Raw genomic sequence first — 22,336 nt, 5'->3', positions numbered from 1 at the left:
ATCTTAAATGTAATGCTTTTATTATCTCACTTGAAACGGCATTAAGTTTTGAAAATCTACTTCAAATCCTTTCCTGGAAGCAGAAAAAAGATCCTAAAGAAAAATAAAAAAATGAATTCAGGAAAATTGCTTCCAAGTCTAAGGACAGCCCAAAGAAATAATGCCTCTTTGATAGTTTTCAACCAATAACCACAACAAAAGCGACATCTCTGACCTTACAAGCTTCTTTGCAGGAAACCTGATTATGCTCTGTGCTGTAGACGTAACAAAAGGAAAAACGGAGGTGATCTTTCTCCTTTTCGGATCTGCCATGAATTCAGGTTTTTACACTTAATTTCATCTCAGTCACTTAAATACCGGATTTCCTGGGTTATCACACAATTAAGTAATGTCATTGAAACATCAGGAGCAGGGCTGGCCCAGTGGTGCAGTGGTTAAGTTCACACGTTCTGCTTTGGTGGCCCAGGATTTGCGGGTTTGGATCGCGAGTGCAGACCTATGCACTGCTTGTCAGGCCACGCTGGTGGCAGGTGTCCCACATATAAAATAGAGGAAGATGGGGGCCAGCCCTGTGGCCGAGTGGTTAAGTTCGCGCGCTCTGCTGCAGGCGGCCCAGTGTTTCGTTGGTTCGAATCCTGGGCGCAGACATGGCACTGCTCATCAGACCACGCTGAGGCGGCATCCCACATGCCACAACTAGAAGGACCCACAACAAAATATACAACTATGTACCGGGGAGCTTTGGGGAGAAAAAGGAGAAAAATAAAATCTTTAAAAAAAAAACAAAATAGAGGAAGATGGGCATGGATGTTAGTACAGGGCCAGTCTTCCTCAAAAAAGAAAAAAAGACCAAAAAACCCCATCAGGAACTAGGAAGAAGGCGTGAGAGCAATACATGGGTAACTCTCCCATCCTTTCTACCTGGGGTTCAGAGAAACCATACAATTTAAACAAAACTAGAATCCAAAATAAAAATCATTAATTGACGCCTAACTTCATAACCTGAGAATCTGTATACTTGTTCAAAGGAATTCAACTGGGCAGGAGAAAAAACCACAACCAATTAAACATACTCAGGGCCTAGTTCTCAGAATCCAGATTTTAAGACAGACATTCTAGCCTGTTTTCTAATAGATTCAGCAGGCCTGATCAAGTTTTAAATATTTTCCATCCCTGTTTTTGATGTTGATGACTACTGACATCAAAGATGCCTTTGCGTCTTTTCCATTCTTTCCAACTTAACAAACATGCATTAGGCATAAGGCTCAGTTCTAGGTATTATGCAAGATAGAAAGGTTAACAACGGGCTTGACCCTGACCTTAAATATTTATCATTTAAAAGAGAAATGCGATTGTACCTAAGAAATTCCTGTAAACCTTTTAGTGAATAAAAATACCCCTTTCAATCTTCAAAGGATGAAAAAGCAAAAACCTTCTCATTGCTTTTTTTTTTTTTTAAAGATTTTTTTTTTTAATTTTTTCCTTTTTCTCCCCAAAGCCCCCGGTACATAGTTGTATATTCTTCGTTGTGGGTTCTTCTAGCTGTGGCATGTGGGACGCTGCCTCAGCGTGGTTTGATGAGCAGTGCCATGTCCGCGCCCAGGATTCGAACCAACGAAACACTGGGCCGCCTGCAGCGGAGCGCGCAAACTTAACCACTCGGCCACGGGGCCAGCCCCCCTTCTCATTGCTTTTTGATCGTGCCTCGCCGCGTCATTCACCACCCCATCCCAGGCAGTCACCAGCGGCTAACACGAGCTTACCCGTCTGCATAGTTACTAAAAAAATTTTTTTAATTTAATGAAGAATTTCTACTGTTTGATTCTTCTTAAATGGGTGTTTTTTACATTACCATTCCTGGACTGCCCTTAACACTAGTCTCCTCTTTCAAAGTTTCCTTAGACCAACAACTAAACCTTTCATAAACCATAAATTCATACTTCATTGCCTAGATTCTGTCCTTATATGTATTACTAATTCTTAAAATCAAGATTTGGGGGGGGCTGGCCTCGCGGTGTAGTGGTTGGGTTCATGCGCTCTGCTTCAGCAGCCCAGGGTTCACGGGTTTGGATCCTGGGCACAGACCTACACACTGCTTGTCAAGCCACGCTGTGGTGGCATCCCACATATAAAATAAGAGGAAGGCTGGCACAGATGTTAGCTCAGCGACAATCTTCCTCAAGCAAAAAGAGGAAGGTTGGCAACAGATGTTAGCTCAGGGCCAGTCCTCCTCACCAAAATAAATTAATTAATTAATTAAGATTTTTAGTTCCCTTTGGCTATAAAGGTTTTACTATCAGGCTTCAAAGATCTTGATGAAAACATGCTGAGCTGTTTGCCAGTTCTCTTACACTGGCAGTACGGTTGTGGTGCAATACGCATAGTGTAGAGAGTGAACGATCATTACGAAACAGAGGTGCAACCACCACATGTTTTTACCTCGTTCACAGAGAGAACTGGGAGGTTCGTCCTGGAGGGCTGCCTGGTCCGCGATGCTTTTAGTGGTCTCTTGATTTGCGGAAAATCTTGTTTAGGAACAAGTGTTTCCGTTGATACAGATGAGTAATGCCTCTCTAATATTTTTATAAACCACTTAGAACCTAAGAGGTTTGGTTTGTGAGTCACTTTCCTGTGAGTACCAAAAGACTTGCTGGTTGGAAGGTGTGCTTTTCCATGCCGGCGATGCACAGCGTTTAATGGACAGTGTACGCTTGTACTTGATGTTTTCTGGTTCATTTCCAGGATCTGGGACTGGTTCAAACCATCAGCTGCTGTACCAGGAAAGAACAAATCCAAGTTCTGACTTCTTGTCAGGGTGCCACACGCAGTCTCAAATTCCTTGAGTGGTTTTACCGTTCGAGGAACAAATCTTTGGCACTGACGTGCTTTTGATAAAATACAGTGAGATCCAGCCAGGGCTCTGAGAAGTCTGGTTGACATTACCACATCCCAAGCTATAAGAAAAAGAAGTGAAGAATTTAAAGCTCAAGTTTTTTCAAAAAGGTTTTAAAACTTACATAATATTTTCCTAGGTAACAAGCTTACTTCTGTAAAAAAAGAAATTGCAAAATGGATACTTCTTAACCTAAGTCTAGCAAAAAAAAAACAACAACAAGGTTAAAAAAAATAAATATAAGTATTTCCATCACTTTTCCTTTAGTTGACCTTTGGCCTTCTTTCTGGAAGATTACAGGATTATAAAGCTTTTGACATGACAAGGACCTTAAAAAAGAAAAACAGAGCAATGGGCTCTCTTCATTTACTTCATAAGCACATGAAAATCTGTACTTATAAATTCCTTTACGCAAAATTTATTGAGCCTTTACATTGAGATAAGCAATGAGCTAGTGCCGGGGACGCTTCCATGAAAGGACAGGCTCTCTCCCATCCTGGGGCCAATGGTCTCCCCGAGGAGACAGGCATTTTCAGGGGCTCCTTCTAACTTAGAGGAATAGGCCCTACGCCCTAAAAAGAACTACCATACAAGGTGCTGAGGAAACACACGGGGAGGTTGCCTAACTCTACATGAAGACTCAGAAAGGCTCCCAGAAAGATTTCAGCTGCTTCTCCACGGGGAAGGCACTTTTCAGGTTGGGGGTGGCCATGGCAATGGGGGTACAGGGTAAGTTCCCCCCTTATTACAGTATAAACTATTTGTTCTTTAAAAGCAAGTCTATAGGAGACAATCAATAATTCTTTCACAAAATAACATGTTAGATGCCGGAGATACAGGTATGAATCAAGGATCTCAGAATTCACAGTCTTGCAGGGGAAACAGACAGAATAATGTGATAAACACTAAAACAGACCTATGTACCAAATGCCGTGGGGTGCAGAGAAGGGAGCATGGGGGGTGAGGGGTGAGTGGGACGTATGCACAGAGGTGACATTTGAACTGGGTCTCTAAAGGGCAGAGGGATCAGCAAATGAAACACCCAGGGATCGGCTTCAGGGGAGGGAGGTGTCAGTTGCAGGAGACCAGGACTGAAAAGGAGCCAGTGGCCGGATCATAACTGATCCTAAAGAGTTTCTACGGGTAGAGGGAAGCCAGAGCTTTTAAATCTGAGACTCACATGGTCAAATGTATGTTCAAGAAACATATACTTTGTAATGACGTAGAGGAGGAACTGAGAGAGACCAAGACGTTACTTACTGAGTACTTTCCACCCACCGAGTACTCTGCCTCACCTCATAATCACCCCGTGAGGCATTTTACAGAGAAGGAAACTGAGGCTTAGAGAGGCCAACTGCTCACAGTTAGCACATTTCAGAGATGTAATTAAGTCCCCGGCTTTTCCAATTCCAAACACAACACTGCGACCACTGCGCCATCTTATTCCCTCTAGAAGGAAGATGACAAGGAGTCGTCACCGCCGTAGTTAGGAGGTAGCACCTGCTGCTTTCAAAATACCTTCAAAAGTGGGCATTCTGTGTTTACTTCTAGTCCAACTAGCTATTTTAGTTCACCTTTAATGGTACTATGCCCTTCCAGTTGAACTAGGGGATTCTGAAAAAACAAATTATAAAAAATTTCATAAATGTGTATACACAGACTGGGCTTCTTCCATCCTCTTCTAGGAAACTCTCAGCTGCACACTCTAAAGACTGCCTTCCCACAGAGGCTCCGTGAAGCCTAGGACAAAGAAGGCAAGAGCTACAGGACAAACAACAGGTGTGCTTCCTCTCTTTGCAGAGAAAGACACAGGTGAAGCATTTAAGGTGTCCAACACACACACAAAAATATTTAGTCTTTGTTAAAAACGGAAACACATCTCAGTAAAGTGAAATTTTGTTACAAACTAAGGATAAAAAGTACACTAGGTTTTTAATTACCCTAAGAGTTCTGTGTAACACTGTTGGCATTGAATTCACATGCTCCTCCACATCATCCTTGTAATTCTTCATGGTTTCTACACCCAGGCAGATTGGCCGAGGGCATGGTTCTTCCCATCTCCTGGCCCCCAAGTTCCCTGACCTATCATCGTGGTCTTCCTTCCTTCCTCAGCCACTCACTCCAAGCTCTACAACAGCCATTAGGCACATGTGGCTACTGAGTACTTGAAATGTGGCTCAATAAAATTTAAAGAAAATTTTGTAATTTATACTTAAAACAAGAAAAGTAAAATATCTCAATAAGTTTTATGATGATTGCTTGCTGAAATATTTTTAGATATACTGGGCTAAAGTAAATTAAAAAGTAACTTCACCCATTTATTTTTAAAGATTCTAGAAAAGTTATTCTGTTTGTGCTTGGATTTTATTTCTCTCGGACAGCAGTACTCTAGACCGTATTACCAATAACTACAACCTCATATTCTCAATTTCAAGCATTCTGCTCTCCAAACACCACCTCTGATCTTTCAAGATCACTTCTATCACCCAATTCCAATAATTCTTCAACCCAATAGGACCTGCGATGCAATTATCCAACCACCTTTTCACTGCCCCCCAGTCCCCACTTCACTTCCTCCACACCCAGTTGATATTCTTTGGACTACCATTATAATCTCTCTCTTCCACACATCTCAAATCTCTTGCACCCCTCTCACTTCCACATACCCACGTGACATACCCCCTACCTGAATTAAGCATAATTCACCTAATTTGTGCCTGTACTCCTGCAGCTGACAGTAGCTACAGGCAACCAACTACCCAACCAACCAACCAACCACACTGTCTCACTTTAAAATCACGACCACTCGCTTCAGGTGAGCTTTTCACACTGCTCAACGATCTTAACCGTGTTTTCCTATTGTATTCTACTCTCCACTCTCTCCTCACACCTTCAATGTTCCTCCTCTTCTCTCTCAGTAATTACCTGGCTTACCTTTTGTTGACAAAACAGAAACAATCAGAAGAGAACTTCTACAAGCTCTCTGCTATCATCCATCTACCCGCCTATTGCTTCTGTGCCCTTATACTTTGTCTTCCCTTCTGTTGCTACAGAAGAGTTGCTCGTGGTCCCATCCAGAGCTAGCTCTTCCATCTGCACACTGAATCTCATCCCTTCCTGCCTCCAGATGGACTGAGTAAGCCCTTCTCCCCTCCTCTTCCAGGCCATTTATTTTTCTCTCTTTACTGGCACATTCCTATTAGCATACAACTGTGCTTTAATTTCTCCCATCTTTATAGAAACAACTCTCCCCTGACTCCATCCTCCTTTCCATAGACTGCACCTTTTCTCTGAGCTCCTTTCCTTTTAGAGGTGTTTCATTCACTGTCTCCAACTCCTCTTCTCTGATTTTTTTTGAACCCATTCCAATCAGGCTTTCATCCCCACCACTTTGCCAAAACCCACTTGCCAAGGCCACCAATGACCTCCACACTTCTAAGTCCAATGGTCACTTCTCAGTCGTCATTTTACCTGACGTATCAGCAACATCTGATACAGCTGTACATTCTACTCTCCTTGAAGCACTTGGCTTCTAGGATACCACACTGGCTGTTTTCATTGGTTGTACCTTCCATCTCTTTTCTGATTTCCCATCCCCTCAAGAATGGAAAAAGCCAAGCCTCAGTATTTGGGCCATTTCTGTATTCTCAGCTCTTGGTGATCTCACAGTTTTATGTAACATCTATACATTAATCAAGATCAAATATTTATCTAAATCACTCTCATACGCATAAAAAATAGTAACAGGCTCAAAACCAAGCTTCTGGAATCTTGCTGCAAATCCTATTCTTCCCACAGTATCCCACATTCATGAAATAGCAACTACATCCTTATCTTTGCTAAAGCGAAAAGCCTAGAGTCCGCCTTGTCTCTTCATTCTCCATGCCCAGTCTGTCAGCAAATCCCACTAACTTTACTCAGACCAGTTCTTACCACCAACCTGCTAGCACCCTGGTCCAAGCTGCCATCTTTCCCAGAGATTATATTGTAATGGCTTCCTAACTGGTCTCCTTCCTTTTGTTCTTGGCCCTCCTGCAGATTCTTATCAACACGGCAACCAAAGTGATCCTTTGAAAACTGAAGTTGGATCACGTCTTTCCTCTGCACAAAATTTGATGATGGCTTCACAGTTCAGTTGAAATAAAAGGCAAAGCCTTTCAAATGGCTTGCATGGCTCTCCATTCTCCACCCTTTATCACCACTCTAACATCTCCTAAACTTCTTTCCCCTGCTCGTTTTGTTCCTGTCACTCTGGCCTCTGGATCTGTGCACTTACTGTTCCTTATGCTCTTTCAGGTATCTGTTAGCCTCATTCCCTCCCCTCCTTCAGACCTTTGCTCAAATATCTCCTACCCAGTGAAGTCTTCCCCAACTGCTTCGTTTAAAATGCACCACCAGCACCCATTCTGTCTCCCTCCACTTTATATTTCTCCGTTGCATTTAACATTCCTTGCATACCTTTACTTTTAATTTATTAATTCACAAAACAAATATGAACTAAGTTCCTACCATGTGACAGACCTTGTCCTACAGGTGAAAATAGACAAAAAACCTTATCTTTTAAACCTTAGATCACACTGAGGGTGACAGACAGTAAAAGTGGTAAATCAGCAAAATATATATTAAATAGCGACAATGCTAAGGGGAAAAAATAGGAGAGGAACGGATAGGAGATTTTTGTCGCTCTCTTCCCGTAGAATGCAGGCTTCTTGAGGACAGAGATTTTTTGTTCATGCTGTGTCTTCCGTGACCACAGCGCCCAGAAACAGTTGATAATACAGCTCATATTTTCTGAATGAAATACGAGGCACTAATCAGTTCTCGGGCACATTATCTACTAAGCAAACCAGATCAGCTGGGCTCCGATTCAATGGATGCGGCGCTAATCTTTGGGAGCATGCCTTCCAATTCCTTAGGCTCAACCTTATTTTATCTTTGCAGTTACCGCTGTGCACTGGCCAAAAGGGCTTCAGGAAGTGTTTGTAGACTGAGTGCTTTCTGCTGCCGGCTAAGTCGACCAAAGATCACTGCAAGAGGCAGGGGGCCATGGCGGTGCCGGTGACACCTGTGACACCGGAGGATCAAGGCGAACGAGAGCAAAGGCGGGACCGTACAAGCCGCTAGGGAAAGGCAGGGCACTAACCTCTCCGCCGGAAAAGAAGAGGGACGCGCCAGGGACGCAAGTTTCCGCGGCCCCCACGACAGCACTGACAGATCAGCAGGGCTCCCTCCCGCTCCCCGCAGCCAGCCCAGCCCGGGCGCCCCTCCCAGCGCGCCGCACTGCGCAGGCGCACTGAGCTCCGAGCCCGGCGAGGCGCGAGCCGCCCTCGCCACGTGACCGCCCGACCACGTGACCCGCGCCGCCGCGACCTTTTCCGCGCCCCTGGCGCTGGCCCTCCCGGTCGCTGCTTGCTTCCGCCTTCCAGCCGCTTCCTGATTCCGCTCCTCTCGTCGCCCGCCGCTGTCCCCGCCTTCGTCCCCGGAAGATCTCCGCGTCCTCGAGCCGACCGTTGCTTGTCTCTTCTGCGGGTGCCAAATAAAGTTTCGTCATTCAAAAGCACGTTTTTTTTTTTAACGCGCGTCCCTCCCTCTCTGAGCCCCGCCTCCGCGCTCGCCCCGCCTCTCGTCCTGCGGCGGGTGCGGCCCCAGTGGCGGTGCCGGCAGCGCGGCGGGGGATGGCGGGGCGGCCGGCGTCGCTGTCGGCACGGGAAGAAGGGTTCGTGTCGCGCTCCTCGCCCAGGCCCCCGCTCCTTTCCCTCCTCCTCACTGTTTGCGGGAAGCCAGGCCCCGCTGGGAGCCTCTGGGTTCCCCGCCGGGACGCCGCGGCGGCCGCAGGGCTCCGTCCCGCCGTCGGGCGCCGCTCCCCGGGCGCCTCCTCGGTGCAGCCGGTCCCGGACCGCAGCGAACGGACTGCGACCCCCGGCGGAAATCTCCGGTGACCCCCCCTCTCTCGGCGGGGATCCGTCGGGCGTTTTACTAGGCTCCTGTTAATGTGTATCGAGCCGTTAACTTGTCTCTAAAGTGGTTTGACGCTCTGTTTTTTCACTCCCGCTTGTCTGTCTCGAGACTTTGTATCCCCTCTTCCCCCTTTCAGAGTATTGCAGCTCATGGCTGTAATCATCTTCAGTTACTTTAATAAACGCACTTTTGGGGGCCTCAGATTCTCTGTACAAGTTAAGAATCTCAGATGTATTCAGAAACGTATTTCTTCCTAGGCTCAGGTTAATTTATAATGCCACTGTTAAAAATGCCTGTGGCTTTTTGCGTTTTAGGCGTCATGTCACAGATTCTAGGTGAAACTGTGGACGATCGTAAAACAGTTTGTATATCCATTTGTATAAATTGAATGGCCAGATTTATCGTTGAGATGTGTCCTTACTCCAAAATATTGCAAAACACAGGAATATCTAGAAAACAGTGACTTTATCAGGAGTAGATTGAGGCCAGAGAGGTACGAATGGCCCCAAATTTAAGCAGACGCTCCCTCGGGGTCGTGCAGATAATAAAGGGTGTTTGCATCCTTAATTTTTGAGCGGTGGGCGCCTCTGGCCTCACCCTAGTCCTGACCTGGGTGGGACCTTACCCTGGAGACGCAAGCCTCTGAGGAACTTTAGTAGCTGGAAAAATAGTAATACTTTCCAGTTGAATAAAATCTCAAAGGACTGTCACTTCTTTTTTGTGTCTGCTGCCTTGAAATTTGTGTCTTCCTGCAAGGAACTAGTAATGATTTTTAAAGTTCAATTCTGATCATAGTAGTTACTATGCATATAAGGTACTTGAGTTTTTAGAAGTGTGGTGAAGTCAAATTAAAGTTAGAAGAGGTAATTTGGGCAGAGGTATTTTCAAAATTATCAACTTTCTTTGTTCTTCTCTCTGATGATCTGAAGATATCATTGAACTGATCAGTTAAGTTCTGTGCTCTCTATTTGACAAGTGCACAGAAATTCATCCCTTACTAACATCTGCTTTTTCTAACTGAATCATGTATTTCCTTAACAAACTAATTATATATAAAATGATAATTTGTAAATCTTGGTTTTTATATGTCTGAAATCAAGACTATTTTAAATTTTTTGATGGATGTGTACTCCTTTTTCCTCATCCCAGCTTTCTTCATTCTTTGATACTTCTAGAGAATCTCTGATTTCTTGGTTGGGAGAGTGAGATGGTAACACGCCTTAATTTTGTTTGGGGGCAGAACAGCTTGGAAGGGGTCATTGTGAGGTGGGGAGGGCAGCAGGAAAAATTTTTGAAAAAAATTAAAATTGGTTCAGAATATAGACTGAATATATAGAGAAAAGAGAGAAGCAGGTTCATAAGTCTCTTCCGTTCTTTCTATCTTTCATTTTGTGTTCTGGCACTGTATGGTCTCCCAGGCAGTTTTACATCCTTCGCCTCATTCATCTTTCTAAGTAGGTGAAGCCGCTTACTGAGTAATAGACCTGGGAGGAGAGCCTGTGTGATTTTTAGACTCATTCTTTTTCTGTCCTGTCGCATTGTTAAACTGGTTTCTGATTACAGAAAACACAAGGGATAGAATGGGAAAGGTAAGAGTGATTAAACAGACCCCCGGGGAGAATCTGGCATGAGAGGCACGAAGACCGCTTAGCTTTCAGGACACTCCAAAGACATTTTCAGATTTTCCTATGTCTTAATATAGTAGCTGGACAATACTGGTTTACCTTGTATTGTATTGTTTACCTTGTAATGGTTGTATGAAAAAGAATTTTAAATGAAGTGTTCCAGAAACTGAAAGATGGCCAATCTTTAGTATTAATGCTACTAAGTAAAGTGTCTGACTCTCTTTCTAGATCATTTGCGTATATAACAATTAAAGACAGAACACCGCAGATCTTAACCAAGGCTATTGATACATTGCATCGACATAAAAGTGAATTTTTTGAGAAACATGGAGAGGTAAGAATTGTGTTTTAACTTTATTATTAACTCATTAACAGAAACACAATAAACAATTTTCCATCTGGGGTAATGGTCATTCCACCTAAAGATAAAGAACTCTAGCTTATAAAATGAAACTTAAAAAAGAAAAACAAAACAGATTAGGCAGGATAGTGTTGATAGATCTGTGTGTATTCTTTGATTTTCAACTTAAGAATTCCAAATTTGTGTTTTTTATCTTTATTTTTATTTATTTATTTATTTATTTTTATCTTCCTCTCTCTCTCTCTTTTTTTCCTCCCTGAAGCCCCAGTACATAGTTGTGTATCCTAGTTGTAAGTCCTTCTGGTTCTTCTATGTGAGCTGCCACCACAGCATGGCTACTGATGGATGAGTGGTGTGGTTCTGCACCGGGAACCCAACCCAGGCTGCCAGAGTGGAGGGCGCCAAACTTTAACTGCTAGGCCATCATTTAACTGCTATTTAAATTTTTATAATAGTTTGCGAAGGACATAAAATATAGCGTTGAAATGTAGTATTTTTTCCTTCTTAAGTTTAGGCCCATAAAAATATACTACCCTAGAGGAATTTTATATATATGTATGTGTGTATATATATTTTATTTCTATATAGATTATTCGTATATGTTTGTACAGATTTATATTTATAATTTTTTTCGTATTTCTGCAGAGAGGTGTGGAAGCTGAAAAGAAAGCTATTTCTCTTCTTTCTAAATTACGGAATGAACTGCAGACAGATAAACCAATTGTCCCCTTAGTTGAGAAGTTTGTTGATACTGACATATGGAATCAGTACCTCGATTATCAGCAAAGTCTTTTAAATGAAAGTGATGGGAAACCAAGGTGGTTTTACTCACCGTGGTTGTTTGTAGAATGCTACATGTATCGTAGACTTCATGAAGCCATCATCCAAAGGTACGTACAGAACCGTCAGGTGATAAATGCTTAGATAATTTATGCTTTTCTGAAAATTAGAAAATGATAAGTTTAAAAATAAAACCCAGTGGAAGCCTGAATTCAGTGCAGCAAATATTAATGGCGTTGTTGGACATTTATGCAAATGTTGTTGATACAATAGGTTCTTGGTAATTATAATCCACTTGCCTGGAATAGATATAAGATTGAATATCTGGAGTAGGAACTAATTAAAAATTCTTTGGAAGAGTTACTTTTCTTCTAGAGTAAAACGTTATATTTACTGAGCAAAAAATGTTAATTTGAAATAATTACTTATATAAAAATATCAAGATGGGACAAAGCAAACATCTGTTTTGTTTATAAAATTGGATAATGTGTCAGAAGTGATCTGGGATAAGGAGTCAACAGTGAATCCACATTGTTTAATCCACTATCTTACTCTTTAGCTCTGCTTTTTTTTAATGGCTAGATTAGAAAGGCTCTAACAGCGAAATAGATGTCCAAAATAACTTTTTATAGGCTTATTTTTACTAATTTAATTTTTCCTAGGAAAATTCTGATAATAGAACTCATTTATAGAGCAGAAGAAAATGCAATGTGGATCATTCTTTTAGCTGACAGGTTACAGAAATACAGGTTTGCCGAATAAGAGGAATCCAGTGGCATCTGATCCTAAGCATAGCATAGGATAATTTAAAGCAATCAGCTAAACCAGCACTAATAGTAAAATGAAAAAATTATTTCGGGACACATGCATAAATTTGAGTATACATTAGCTCTTTCTGTCTTAATCTTTATAAATTATTTTTTAAAAATCACAATTTGTTGTTTTTGCGGAGTAAGTATGTTTTAGGACTTATGCTCTAGAAGCAAAATAACACTGATAAAAATCTAACACACTGTGGCACACAGAAGGCACCAAGCAAAAGACTACTGCTAATCGCAGGAGCTGCCATAGATTGAAAACCAGCTATGGTTCAGTTACTTTGCAACCCAGTGAAACGTAGGTGTTATTATGGTTTCCATTTTACAGTTGAAGAAACTAAGGGTCAAAGAGGTTAATAACAGGGGCCTGCCTGGTGGCACAGCGGTTAAGTTCACACATTCTGCTTCAGCAGCCCGGGGTTCCCCGGTTCTGATCCTGGGTGTGGACATGGCACCGCTTGGCAAGCCATGCTGTGGTAGGCGTCCCACGTATAAAGTAGCAGAAGATGGGCACGGGTGTTAGCTCGGGGCCAGTCTCGGCAAAATGAGGAGGACTGGCAACAGTTAACTCAGGGCTAATCTTCCTCAAAAAAAAAAAAAGGGTAATAACATGCCCAGGGTGACATGCTAGTAAATGGCAGAAGCAATATTTGGGCCTGGTCTGTGTAGATCAGCTTGGAGCTCTCATCAATCTGTGCTTTTCTGACTAGTAGGTCTGGATATCTGTCGAGGACTAACGTGAGTCTGACATTCTTGGTGACAGTTTCATAATTCTGGAAAATATCTGTGCTATTAGCCAAAGCTGCTGAGGTGTTGAAAGTCTGGATAGCACCCTGCACAGAGTTTGGAAGGTAGAAAGACCAAAGGAATTCTGTTTCCGAGTTTGATTTTAGAGGTGGATCAGGTTCAGAGAATTAAAAATCCAGGGCAGAAGTTCCTAAACCTGGCTGCACATTTATAACCCAGTTGAGGAGGGGTTTTTGTTTTTTTTTTTTAACTTACAGATTTCTAAATTGTTATGTTAAAATAGATACTGGTGATTTAATTTGTCTGAGATGAAGCCTGGGCATCAGTTTTTTTCTTTCCATGCCTCAGGGAGAATGTATTGTGCGTCCTGGGGTGAGATCCACTGGTTTGAGTAGAGGCAAAGTTTATCTTTAAGTTCCAGAAACAAGAATATTGATCAGCTTTGGGTGTGGAACTCTCCTAAGGTGACCTCTGCAGCGGGGATTTGTCTTATATTGTACCAGACCTCAGGTTCCCGTTCAGTGTGACCAGCAACCGTCCTACAGTGGAACTAGCTCTGAGGCCTTTTTTTTTTAAGATTTTATTTTTCCTTTTTCTCCCCAAAGCCCCCCGCTACATAGTTGTATATTTTTAGTTGTGGGTCCTTCTAGTTGTGGCATGTGGGACGCTGCCTTGGCATGGCTTGATGAGCGGTGCCATGTCCGTGCCCAGGATTTGAACCCACGAAACCCTGGGCCGCTGAAGCAGAGCATGTGATCTTAATCACTCGGCTATGGGGCCGGCCCTTGAGGTCGTTTTTAAATGTCCAACTTGTCAGGGTTCTTGTAGGAAGAATTCCACCTATAGGAATCTGGGTTAGGAGGCCGGCCCTGTGGCATAGTGGTTAAGTCTGGCGCACTCTGCTTCTGCGGCCCAGGTTTGTGGATTCGGATCCCCCGTGTGGACCTATACCACTTGTCAAGCCATGCTGTGGTGGCAACCCACATATAAAATGGAGAAAGATTGGCACAGATGTTAGCTCCTCACCAAAAACAAAACAAAACAAAACAAAACCAAAAAAAAGAAGAAAAAAAGAAAGAACCTGGGTCAGTGACAGCCTGGGTCAGTGACAGCCCCAAGTGACCAAAGAAGGGTTTTCTTAACTTTTGTAGGATCCCAAAGCACACATTAGCTTTAAGACATATTTACGTTGATTTTGCCTCTTATACTGAAATGTGCTTCTAATTTTTTTGTTGAGATACATGTTTTGGTTTTTATTACCGTTAAATAGTTGAATAGTCTGCAATTCCAAATTAAGGTTCAAGGTTTTAGCCATATGTGAAATTTAAATATATTAAGTAAATATACTTCAGATATTGAAAAATGAAAGTGTAGAGAAAATGGCAGACATTTTTTAGCTTTTATTAGTGTGTGATATATGTACAGAACAGTGCACGTCTTAGGTATTCAGCGATCTTTACCAGAACACACGTGTCCCCACTGCCCAGGTAAAGAGCAGGACCAGGACCCCAGAAGGCCCCTTGGGTCCCCGTACAGTTGCTACCATCACCACCCCTCAAAGATAACCATTATCCTGACCTATGTTGGTTTTGCGCATTTTTAAACTTTATTTAAATGAAATTGTGTGGGATGTAGTTTTGTACCTGGCTTCTTTCAGTCAGCGTTATGTTGGTGAGAGTCATCTGTATTGTTGCTTATACTTGTAAGTCATTCGTTTTCATTGCTGTATAGCACTGCATTGTATGAATATATTGCAATCTGTTTACTTATTCTATTGTTGATGGATATTTGAAGAGTTTCCAGTTTGGGGTTATCATGAAGAGTGCTGCCACGAGCATTCAAACACATGTTTCTGGGGACGTGTGTCTATTTCTGCTGGGTGTACACCTCAGAGTGAACCACCGGGGCATAGTGTGTGCACATAGTCAGCTTCAGTAGGTTCTAAAACAGCAAACATTTTAAAATCAGACATCATATATAGTTATGTGAGTTTACTCTCTTAAATATAAGAAATAAGGCTCGTTCTTAATCTGAAGTGCGACTTTAAAGCAAAGAATGATTTGTTAAAACACTAGAATGAGAGTGAGCAAACTTTTTCTGTGAAGAGTGAGTATTTGAGGCTGTGGGGCCACGTGGTCTTTGCTGCAGCTCCTCAGCCCTGTCTTTGCAGCGTGGAAGCAGCCGTGGACCGGAGGTCAGTGGACGGGCGTGGCTGTATTCCAGTGAAGCCTCTTTTATGGACACTGAGATGGCAATTTCATGTGTCATAACGTAGTATCCTTCTTTTGATTTATTTGCAACCATTTGAGAACGTAGAAGCCATCCTTAGCTTACAGGTCGTGAAAGACAGGTGGCGGACCAGATGGGGCTGCTGCTGTTTGCTGACCCTTGCACTGGAACCTGTGCGTCCAAATAATTTTTATCCTTTTCAGTCACCCTAAGAGACTGGTTTATTTCAGCAATGCTGCCATTGCTAAAAACATCTTTTAATTCTTCGGAACTTCTTTCAGAGCCGTATTTGCAAGCCTCAAAAAGAAAATTAGTCTCATTATTTTTCAGTCACTCATTTCGACTAAAAAATGTTTTTATTCCATTTGATTTGCACACTTCACTCTGCTGAAGTTGCTGGGAGTGACTTTTGGCTGTTTCCAAAAAGCAATTAACTCCAAAGGATGAGATCTGCCACCGCTGAGAGGACAGTTAGCAAAGTGCCGCAGGTTCTGAAGGAGGTTCCAGAGGAGGGTTCCAAAAGTGCTTTGAGCAATGGCAGCATCCTTGGAATAAGAGTGTACTTCCCGAGGGACGGACTGACTGGAGGGAGCCGGCAGTCATTTGGATGTATACATTCTGGTATGTTTTTGGGTTTTTTTAATCAATCCCATTACATCATTCATACTGTTTTTACCCTAAAATGGGTGATTCAGATGATCTGAATGTCTTTTATGTTTGCTCCTGTAAAGGCTCTTATGTTAGTGTTTATACCTCAGTGTTGGTCTTCCTAGGCCAGGATTAATATTCTTTGATCTCTCATTGGACAGCATGAAGGTGTGGCCATGGCACGTACATCATCTGGGATCAAAGGCAACTTGGAGGGAAAAGTGGGCCCCCCCAAAATCTACGCATAAATGATCAAAACTTACTATAATAAAATTTACAGTATGATTAAGTGTGATTTATCTCAAGTAGTCATTGGGTTCTCAAAATTCTCTAGGTTTCACTCTATTTGTGATCACTGCATTGCATTCAAATATTCTGTTTATATCCATGTGTGTTTGTTACTTGGAACCCTGCCACATTGAGTACCCACAAAAATGTTTGTTGATCTAAAGCAATTATCTTAATATTTTGTTTCTCTTTTTCTATTGTTCTGGACACTCTATTGGGTAAATAATTATGGATGTAGTCACTATAATTATTTAATACTTTCAGTAAAATATTTGATTAGGGAACTTTTGACAACTAATTAAAATTAGTTTGGGGATTTATTTTTTTGGAATTTGATTATCTGTATTATATCCAGTGTCTGTCATCAGTAATTATTGCGCCTGGACAGTACTATTCTTTTTCCTTTAAAGAATTGCAGTTAAAGAAATGAGAATGTTAAAGGAAAAAGGTGCAGAGTTGTATAAATGTTTCACTGATGTTTTTCTCCTACTTTAGTCCCCCAATCGATGACTTTGATGTATTTAAAGAATCAAAAGACCAGAATTTCTTTGAGTCGCAGGAATCTGTCATTGCTTTATGTACCCACCTGCAAGCGTTGGCGAGCGCTGTTGAAGGCCTAGATGAAAATCAGCTGAAAAATGAGTTTTTTAAGCTTCTTCAGGTAAATGTGATAATTAATATCCTGAGTATATTTTTTTTTCTATTTAAACAGGTAGAAAATAAACTGGTACACATTTAACAACAAATCATGTATATATTGTCATTTTAGTTATAATGGATCATTTTTTATCATTTTAGTAATAGTATTATTCAAGAAATGCAAATCCATTTAACCTCTGAAAATGGGTTTTGAAACCTCTTCTGCTCCAACTGGAGGTGATTTTAGTGGCGCACGAGGCGTCTGGCTTCATAGCTTCTCATCCTGAGAGAATACGCCGCAGTCATTTCATTGGCCCAGCCCAGCTTGGGCTTGAATGCTGGCCCTGTCCATTGTTTGTCGTTGCATCTGAGTCAAGTTACTTAGTTTCTCTGCGCTTCCGTCTCCTCATCTGTTAAATGAGGACGGTGATGTGTACCTCGTGATTCGATGTGAGAATTGAACCAGACTAGTCTGTTCATGGGAGGTTGAGCGCAGAGCCCGGCCTGAGAGCGTGCCGTTAGGATCAGCAGCTGGGAGCTCTCTGGTGGCCACTGGCCTGTTTAATATGGTTTTGTTACATTCCTTCATCTAGCTTGTATTTAGTTTTTAATTCTCATTCAAAACATCCTAAAATTTAAAATACGTGATTAGAATTAGAACTATTTGAGAACGTGCAGGACACAGCAATTTCCCTAGCCCTCACTTTTCCCGGAAACAGTTAGCAACATTTCCAGAAGGAGATGTTAGAAAGTGCTAGGAGAGAAATAAAGCAGGGAAGAAGTGGGCCTGGGAATGCAGGGGGAGGGGGCAGGCAATGTCAGGGAGGGGCCTGCTGAGCAGGGGGCGGGACCCCAAGCCAGTGAAGGGGCGGTCGCCAGCGTGCCCAGCTGGGGTGGAAGTTCTGCAGCGGCTCTGAGGGGGGCCTGCCAGGTGTGTGTGAGAAACCGCACGGGGATTCTCTCAGAAGGAAAATGAGAGAGGTGGGGGGCGGCTGGAAAGGCATGGGAGGCCGTGTAAGCCAAGGTCAGGACTTTGAATTTTACTGAAAATGAAATGGGAAGCTCTTTGATCAGAGGAGTAGCGTTAAATGACTATTTCAAGGATTACTTCTGAGAACAGACTGAAGGGGCCCGAGGGTAGCAGCAGGGCGATCTGTTACTGAAGTGACTCAGGTGAGGGATGACTGGGGCAAGGTGGTAGCATAGGAGGTGGTGAATGTCACCAGATCTGCATAGACTTTGAAAGTAGAGGCTGCAGAAGGTGCTGACAGGTTGTGGGATGTGACGTGGTCTTGATGAAACTTTAAGGGCCCACAGAGTCAGCTGAATGACCGAGAGGAAAAGGCTTATTTTGAGTTTGGAAGAAAAGTTGTCAGGGTACTGTTAGCTCACAGACCTAGTTATCTTTGCCCCTGTGAGCTGTCCTTTGTGCTTAGCTTAGAATTAAAGAAAGAGAAGATCCACTTGTCCCCTTGACCCCTAGCTAGCCCATTCTCTCAAGGAATAGTCTTCTTCGATATACTCTTTGTCCCGTAAGTATAATCAGTTGTGAAGAAGAAAGAATACCAGTCCGTTTTCTGTCATCTAATTCAGCCAGCTAACCCCAACTGCCACTCTGCTCCCAAGTCAAGGAGGCCAAAGTTGCCTCCCATTAGTGCTCATGATGACCAGCAGGTTAACTGGCTATGAGAAGCCTGAGGTGTTTTAGTTTGCAAGGAATATTGATCTGTTTTCTTTTTTGTCTTTCTCTCTCCTTTTTTTTTTTGCTGAGGAAGATTAGCCCTGAGCTAACATCCGTGCCAGTCTTCCTCTATTTTATAAGTGGGTTGCTGCCACAGCATGGCTGACAAGCAGTGTAGGTCCATGCCCGGGATCTGAACCCTGGAACCCTGGCTGCTGAAGCGGAGCACACGAACTTAAACACTACACCATGGGGCCAGCCCCAATATTGATCTCTCTTTAAAAGCCACAGAGCACCACCACTGTCCACACAAATATTTTAGTCCTACTCAGTCCAGCATTGTTCTAGATGCCAGGCATGTGATGGTGAGAAAAAGAGACCAACCTTTCCTGTCCTAGAACTTGTAATCTTGAGGGAATATCGACAATCAAGTAATGGCACAAATAAATACAGAATTACAAACTGGATGATGGTGTGACAAAGGTGCAGGATGCGAGCCCAGCCCCTGACCTCGCTGGGGGTGCCATCATGTACCCCTGTGTTTGTTCGTCAGACTCGTGCACTTGAGTTATTCTTTAAGGCTGAAACGTGAAAAAAAACCTCTCTGTTTATCTTTTAAAAACAATATTCTTAGTTGGAACATGCATTTTCCTCTCACTTTGACACAGAAGGGTAGAGTCTATTTTGGCTAATATTTATTGAGTACTTCTGTACGCCAGGTGTCGGGTACATTGCTTACAGAGTATGTCAATTAGTTCTCCTAAGTCACTGTGCAAGGTGAGTACTATCGTTAGCTCCTTTTTCAGCTGCTGAACCTGAGCCTTAGAGATTGTCTGTAATTCACTGAGGATCATTAATTGGAGATGCTGGGACTTGAACCCAGGTCTGTCTGATTCCAGAGCCTGCCATCCTAAACGTATAGTTTTAGTTATAGCTTTAAAAGAAAAAATAGGGCTACGTACCATTTCCTAGAAAATAAGCTTGAGTATTTCAGTTTAAAGTGGGATAAGACATTATTAGAGTTGGAGGGTCTTTAGACATCTCCCTGTCCAATTTCTTTATTTTATCAATGAGAGAAGCAAATCCCAGAGAGGTTGCCAGGTCCTGGGGTTATACAGCTAGTAAAGGAAACAGCGGGTGAGGGGCACTGGAAGGGAACTTTCATGTGTCTCCTGGCTCTGGTCACATGGTCTCATATCTGTAAGAGACAAAGACTTTCCTGCAGATTAAACAATATGGGTCATTAAGATTTTTCAGGCTCGTTTTTTTTTAATTGGTCGTTATATACTGACCAATTAAAGGTTTCGTTGTAAAACAGTCTTTGCATTATTAGAGAAGGTGTAAATTTGATGGACGTTTTATGTTAAAGAGTTTTGTAGAAATTGATTTTATGAATATTTTTAGCAGCCCCTCCCCCCATGTCCTACGTAATAAAATTTTTGTTGGTTATTCAAAAGAAGGGTAACTGTTTGGTACTCTTTCTGTTTCAGATTTCACTGTGGGGAAATAGATGCGATCTGTCTCTATCCGGCGGGGAAACCAGTTCTCAGAAGACCAATATAATAAATTCTTTGGAAGACCTAAAACCTTTCATTTTAGTGAATGACTTGGAACGTCTTTGGTCATTGCTTACCAAATGCAAGAAAACAAGAGAAAAAGTACCTGTTACTAGAGTGGATATTGTTCTGGATAATTCTGGGTTTGAACTTGTGACAGATTTAGTATTAGCCGACTTCCTCTTGTCCTCTAAACTGGCGACCGAGATCCATTTTTATGGAAAAATGATTCCATGGTTTGTTTCTGATACTACTGTCCGTGATTTTAACTGGTTAATTGAACAAGTAAAACGGTCTGATCATAAGTGGATGTCCAAGTGTGGGACCGACTGGGAAAACTATATAAAAACGGGCAGATGGGTTTATCACGATCATATATTTTGGACTCTTCCTCATGAGTTCTGTGCAATGTCTCAGGTCGCACCTGACTTATATGCCGAACTGCAAAAGGCACATTTAATTTTATTCAAGGGTGATTTGAATTATAGGAAGTTGACAGGCGACAGAAAGTGGGAGTTTACCGTTCCGTTCCATCAGGCCTTGAGTGGCTTCCACCCCGCGCCTCTCTGCAGTATAAGAACACTGAAGGCTGAGGTTCAGGTCGGTCTGCAGCCTGGGCAAGGGGAGCGGCTCGCAGCCTCTGAGCCCGGCTGGCTGACCTGTGGGAAATATGGAATATTTCAGTTCGATGGTCCACTTTGACCTGGTTTTGGAACTCTGGGTTGTGTAGAAAGATCTGACAGCACTTTCATCCCCAGAAAAGCAGGTGTGGGTTTAGAACTGTGGCAGCTCTGCCTTAGCTCTGGGAAGCCTGGCCTCTCAGGGCTCACTTGCATATGCTCTGAATGCTTTTTTCTCTGAACATTTTGCCTCACTACATTGTTTTGGGGATAGATTAGCTAGTTACAGATATTTACATTTATGTTGAAACTTTAGTAACTTAATTCAAGTTAAATGCATAATTTCCAGTGGTTTTAATGAACTTACTTTTAATTGGAGACAAAGCAACATATAAATGAATTCTGCTTTTAAAGTTAACATTTTGGGGTTGTTTTGGTTGGCCTTGTGCTAACATCCGTGCAAGTCTTCCTCCGCTTGACGTGTGGGTCGCTGCCTCGGCGTGGCTGATGAGTGGTGTAGGTCCATGCCCGGGATCCGAACCAACAAACCCAGGCTGCTGAAGTGGAACGTGCCAAACTCAACTGCTACGCCACAGGGCTGACCCCAACAGTTTTTTTTTTTTTTTTAGTACTATGCTGCATGGTATTTAATGTTGTAGGAAGCATGTAATTTTATTTAACTTTATTTGGGGCTCTAGAAACAAGGGCTCCATGAGAATATACATCTTAAATACGTTTTGTGAAGAGAGGCATGTCTTACAACTGTGATATTTGAACACACAAAAGTAAAACTTACCTCCTAAGTTAATTCTAGATTTTGTTGTCCTTGAATTTTATTTCATTTCAATAGTCTGTTTTATTAACATGCATTTGATCGACCTGTGGAGTGGCTGTCAGGAAACACCAGACTGAACAGAATGAAACAAATGGTATTTGAAGAATTGTAATATCTTTTACAATCGATTTGTGGTATCTATGATCAATTGAAGTGTATTGTTTTAACCCATAAGTGTTTTAGATGAACAGGTTTTTAGATTGCTCTGCAGTTTAAAAAAATGCTTTAGATAGAAAAGATTCTTATGCATTGAATTTGTGGTACTACCAACAAGTTAATGCATTTTTTATATTCTTACATGTTTATTGGTGAGCACCAGATATGAAAGACTGTAAGTTTCAGGTCAGTTTGTTTTGAAACTGAAATTGGAAATAAACCTGGAAATGTTTTCTTGCACTAGAATAATAAAATGAATTGTACTGAAAATCTCGTTGGTTTTATTTTCCAATTGGGGAAAGTCAAGAAGGGAGGATTAACAATGAGATGTGTGTGATGAGGAGACTCAGAATGTGTGTGACAGATGTTGCTCAAGCAGTTGTTAAATTACATCACTTCAGAGAAGCCATAGTCTACGCCCTCACTAAGTATTTAAACATTTTTTTGTAAAATGTTTATATAATGCTTATATATAAAATATATATATAATTTGAATTTACTC

General features: G+C 42.2%; 2 protein-coding genes across 4 annotated transcripts in view; one reads left to right on the top strand and one right to left on the bottom strand.

The window, feature by feature from the left end:
• Window positions 1-8,802, bottom strand: part of RMND1 (required for meiotic nuclear division 1 homolog) — a 46,230-nt gene extending 37,428 nt beyond the window's left edge. The window contains exons 1-3 of one of the 3 annotated variants that reach the window (XM_070603161.1): window positions 8,661-8,802; window positions 8,264-8,416; window positions 2,440-2,954 (exon numbers count right to left, since the gene is read on the bottom strand). In XM_070603161.1, the coding sequence (XP_070459262.1) occupies window positions 2,440-2,940 (501 nt within the window). In that variant the 5' untranslated portion in view covers window positions 2,941-2,954; window positions 8,264-8,416; window positions 8,661-8,802. Of the gene's footprint in view, window positions 1-2,439; window positions 2,955-8,036; window positions 8,417-8,660 lie in introns of those variants that run through there. The other 2 variants (XM_008514814.2, XM_070603162.1) reach the window with 2 other exon arrangements.
• On the top strand, window positions 8,305-22,104 carry ARMT1 (acidic residue methyltransferase 1). Its single transcript, XM_008514812.2, has 5 exons — window positions 8,305-8,609; window positions 10,705-10,810; window positions 11,483-11,727; window positions 16,843-17,008; window positions 20,158-22,104. The coding sequence occupies exons 1-5, from the start codon at window positions 8,569-8,571 to the stop codon at window positions 20,923-20,925; spliced, it is 1,326 nt and encodes a 441-aa protein (XP_008513034.2). The 5' UTR covers window positions 8,305-8,568; the 3' UTR covers window positions 20,926-22,104.
• The last annotated feature ends 232 nt before the right edge of the window (window positions 22,105-22,336 follow it).

Source organism: Equus przewalskii, chromosome 32 (genome assembly GCF_037783145.1).
Source record: "Equus przewalskii isolate Varuska chromosome 32, EquPr2, whole genome shotgun sequence".
NCBI classification, from domain to species: Eukaryota; Metazoa; Chordata; class Mammalia; order Perissodactyla; family Equidae; genus Equus; species Equus przewalskii.
This window is presented reverse-complemented; position numbering and strand designations above follow the sequence as displayed.

Excerpts from the sequence above, each read along its gene's own strand:
- ARMT1 (XM_008514812.2), top strand. The coding sequence starts at position 8,569 with ATGGCGGGGCGGCCGGCGTCGCTGTCGGCACGGGAAGAAGG. Across the intron at positions 10,811-11,482 it reads TTTTTGAGAAACATGGAGAG|AGAGGTGTGGAAGCTGAAAA; the intron begins GTAAGAATTGTG and ends GTATTTCTGCAG. Across the intron at positions 17,009-20,157 it reads AGTTTTTTAAGCTTCTTCAG|ATTTCACTGTGGGGAAATAG; the intron begins GTAAATGTGATA and ends TTTCTGTTTCAG.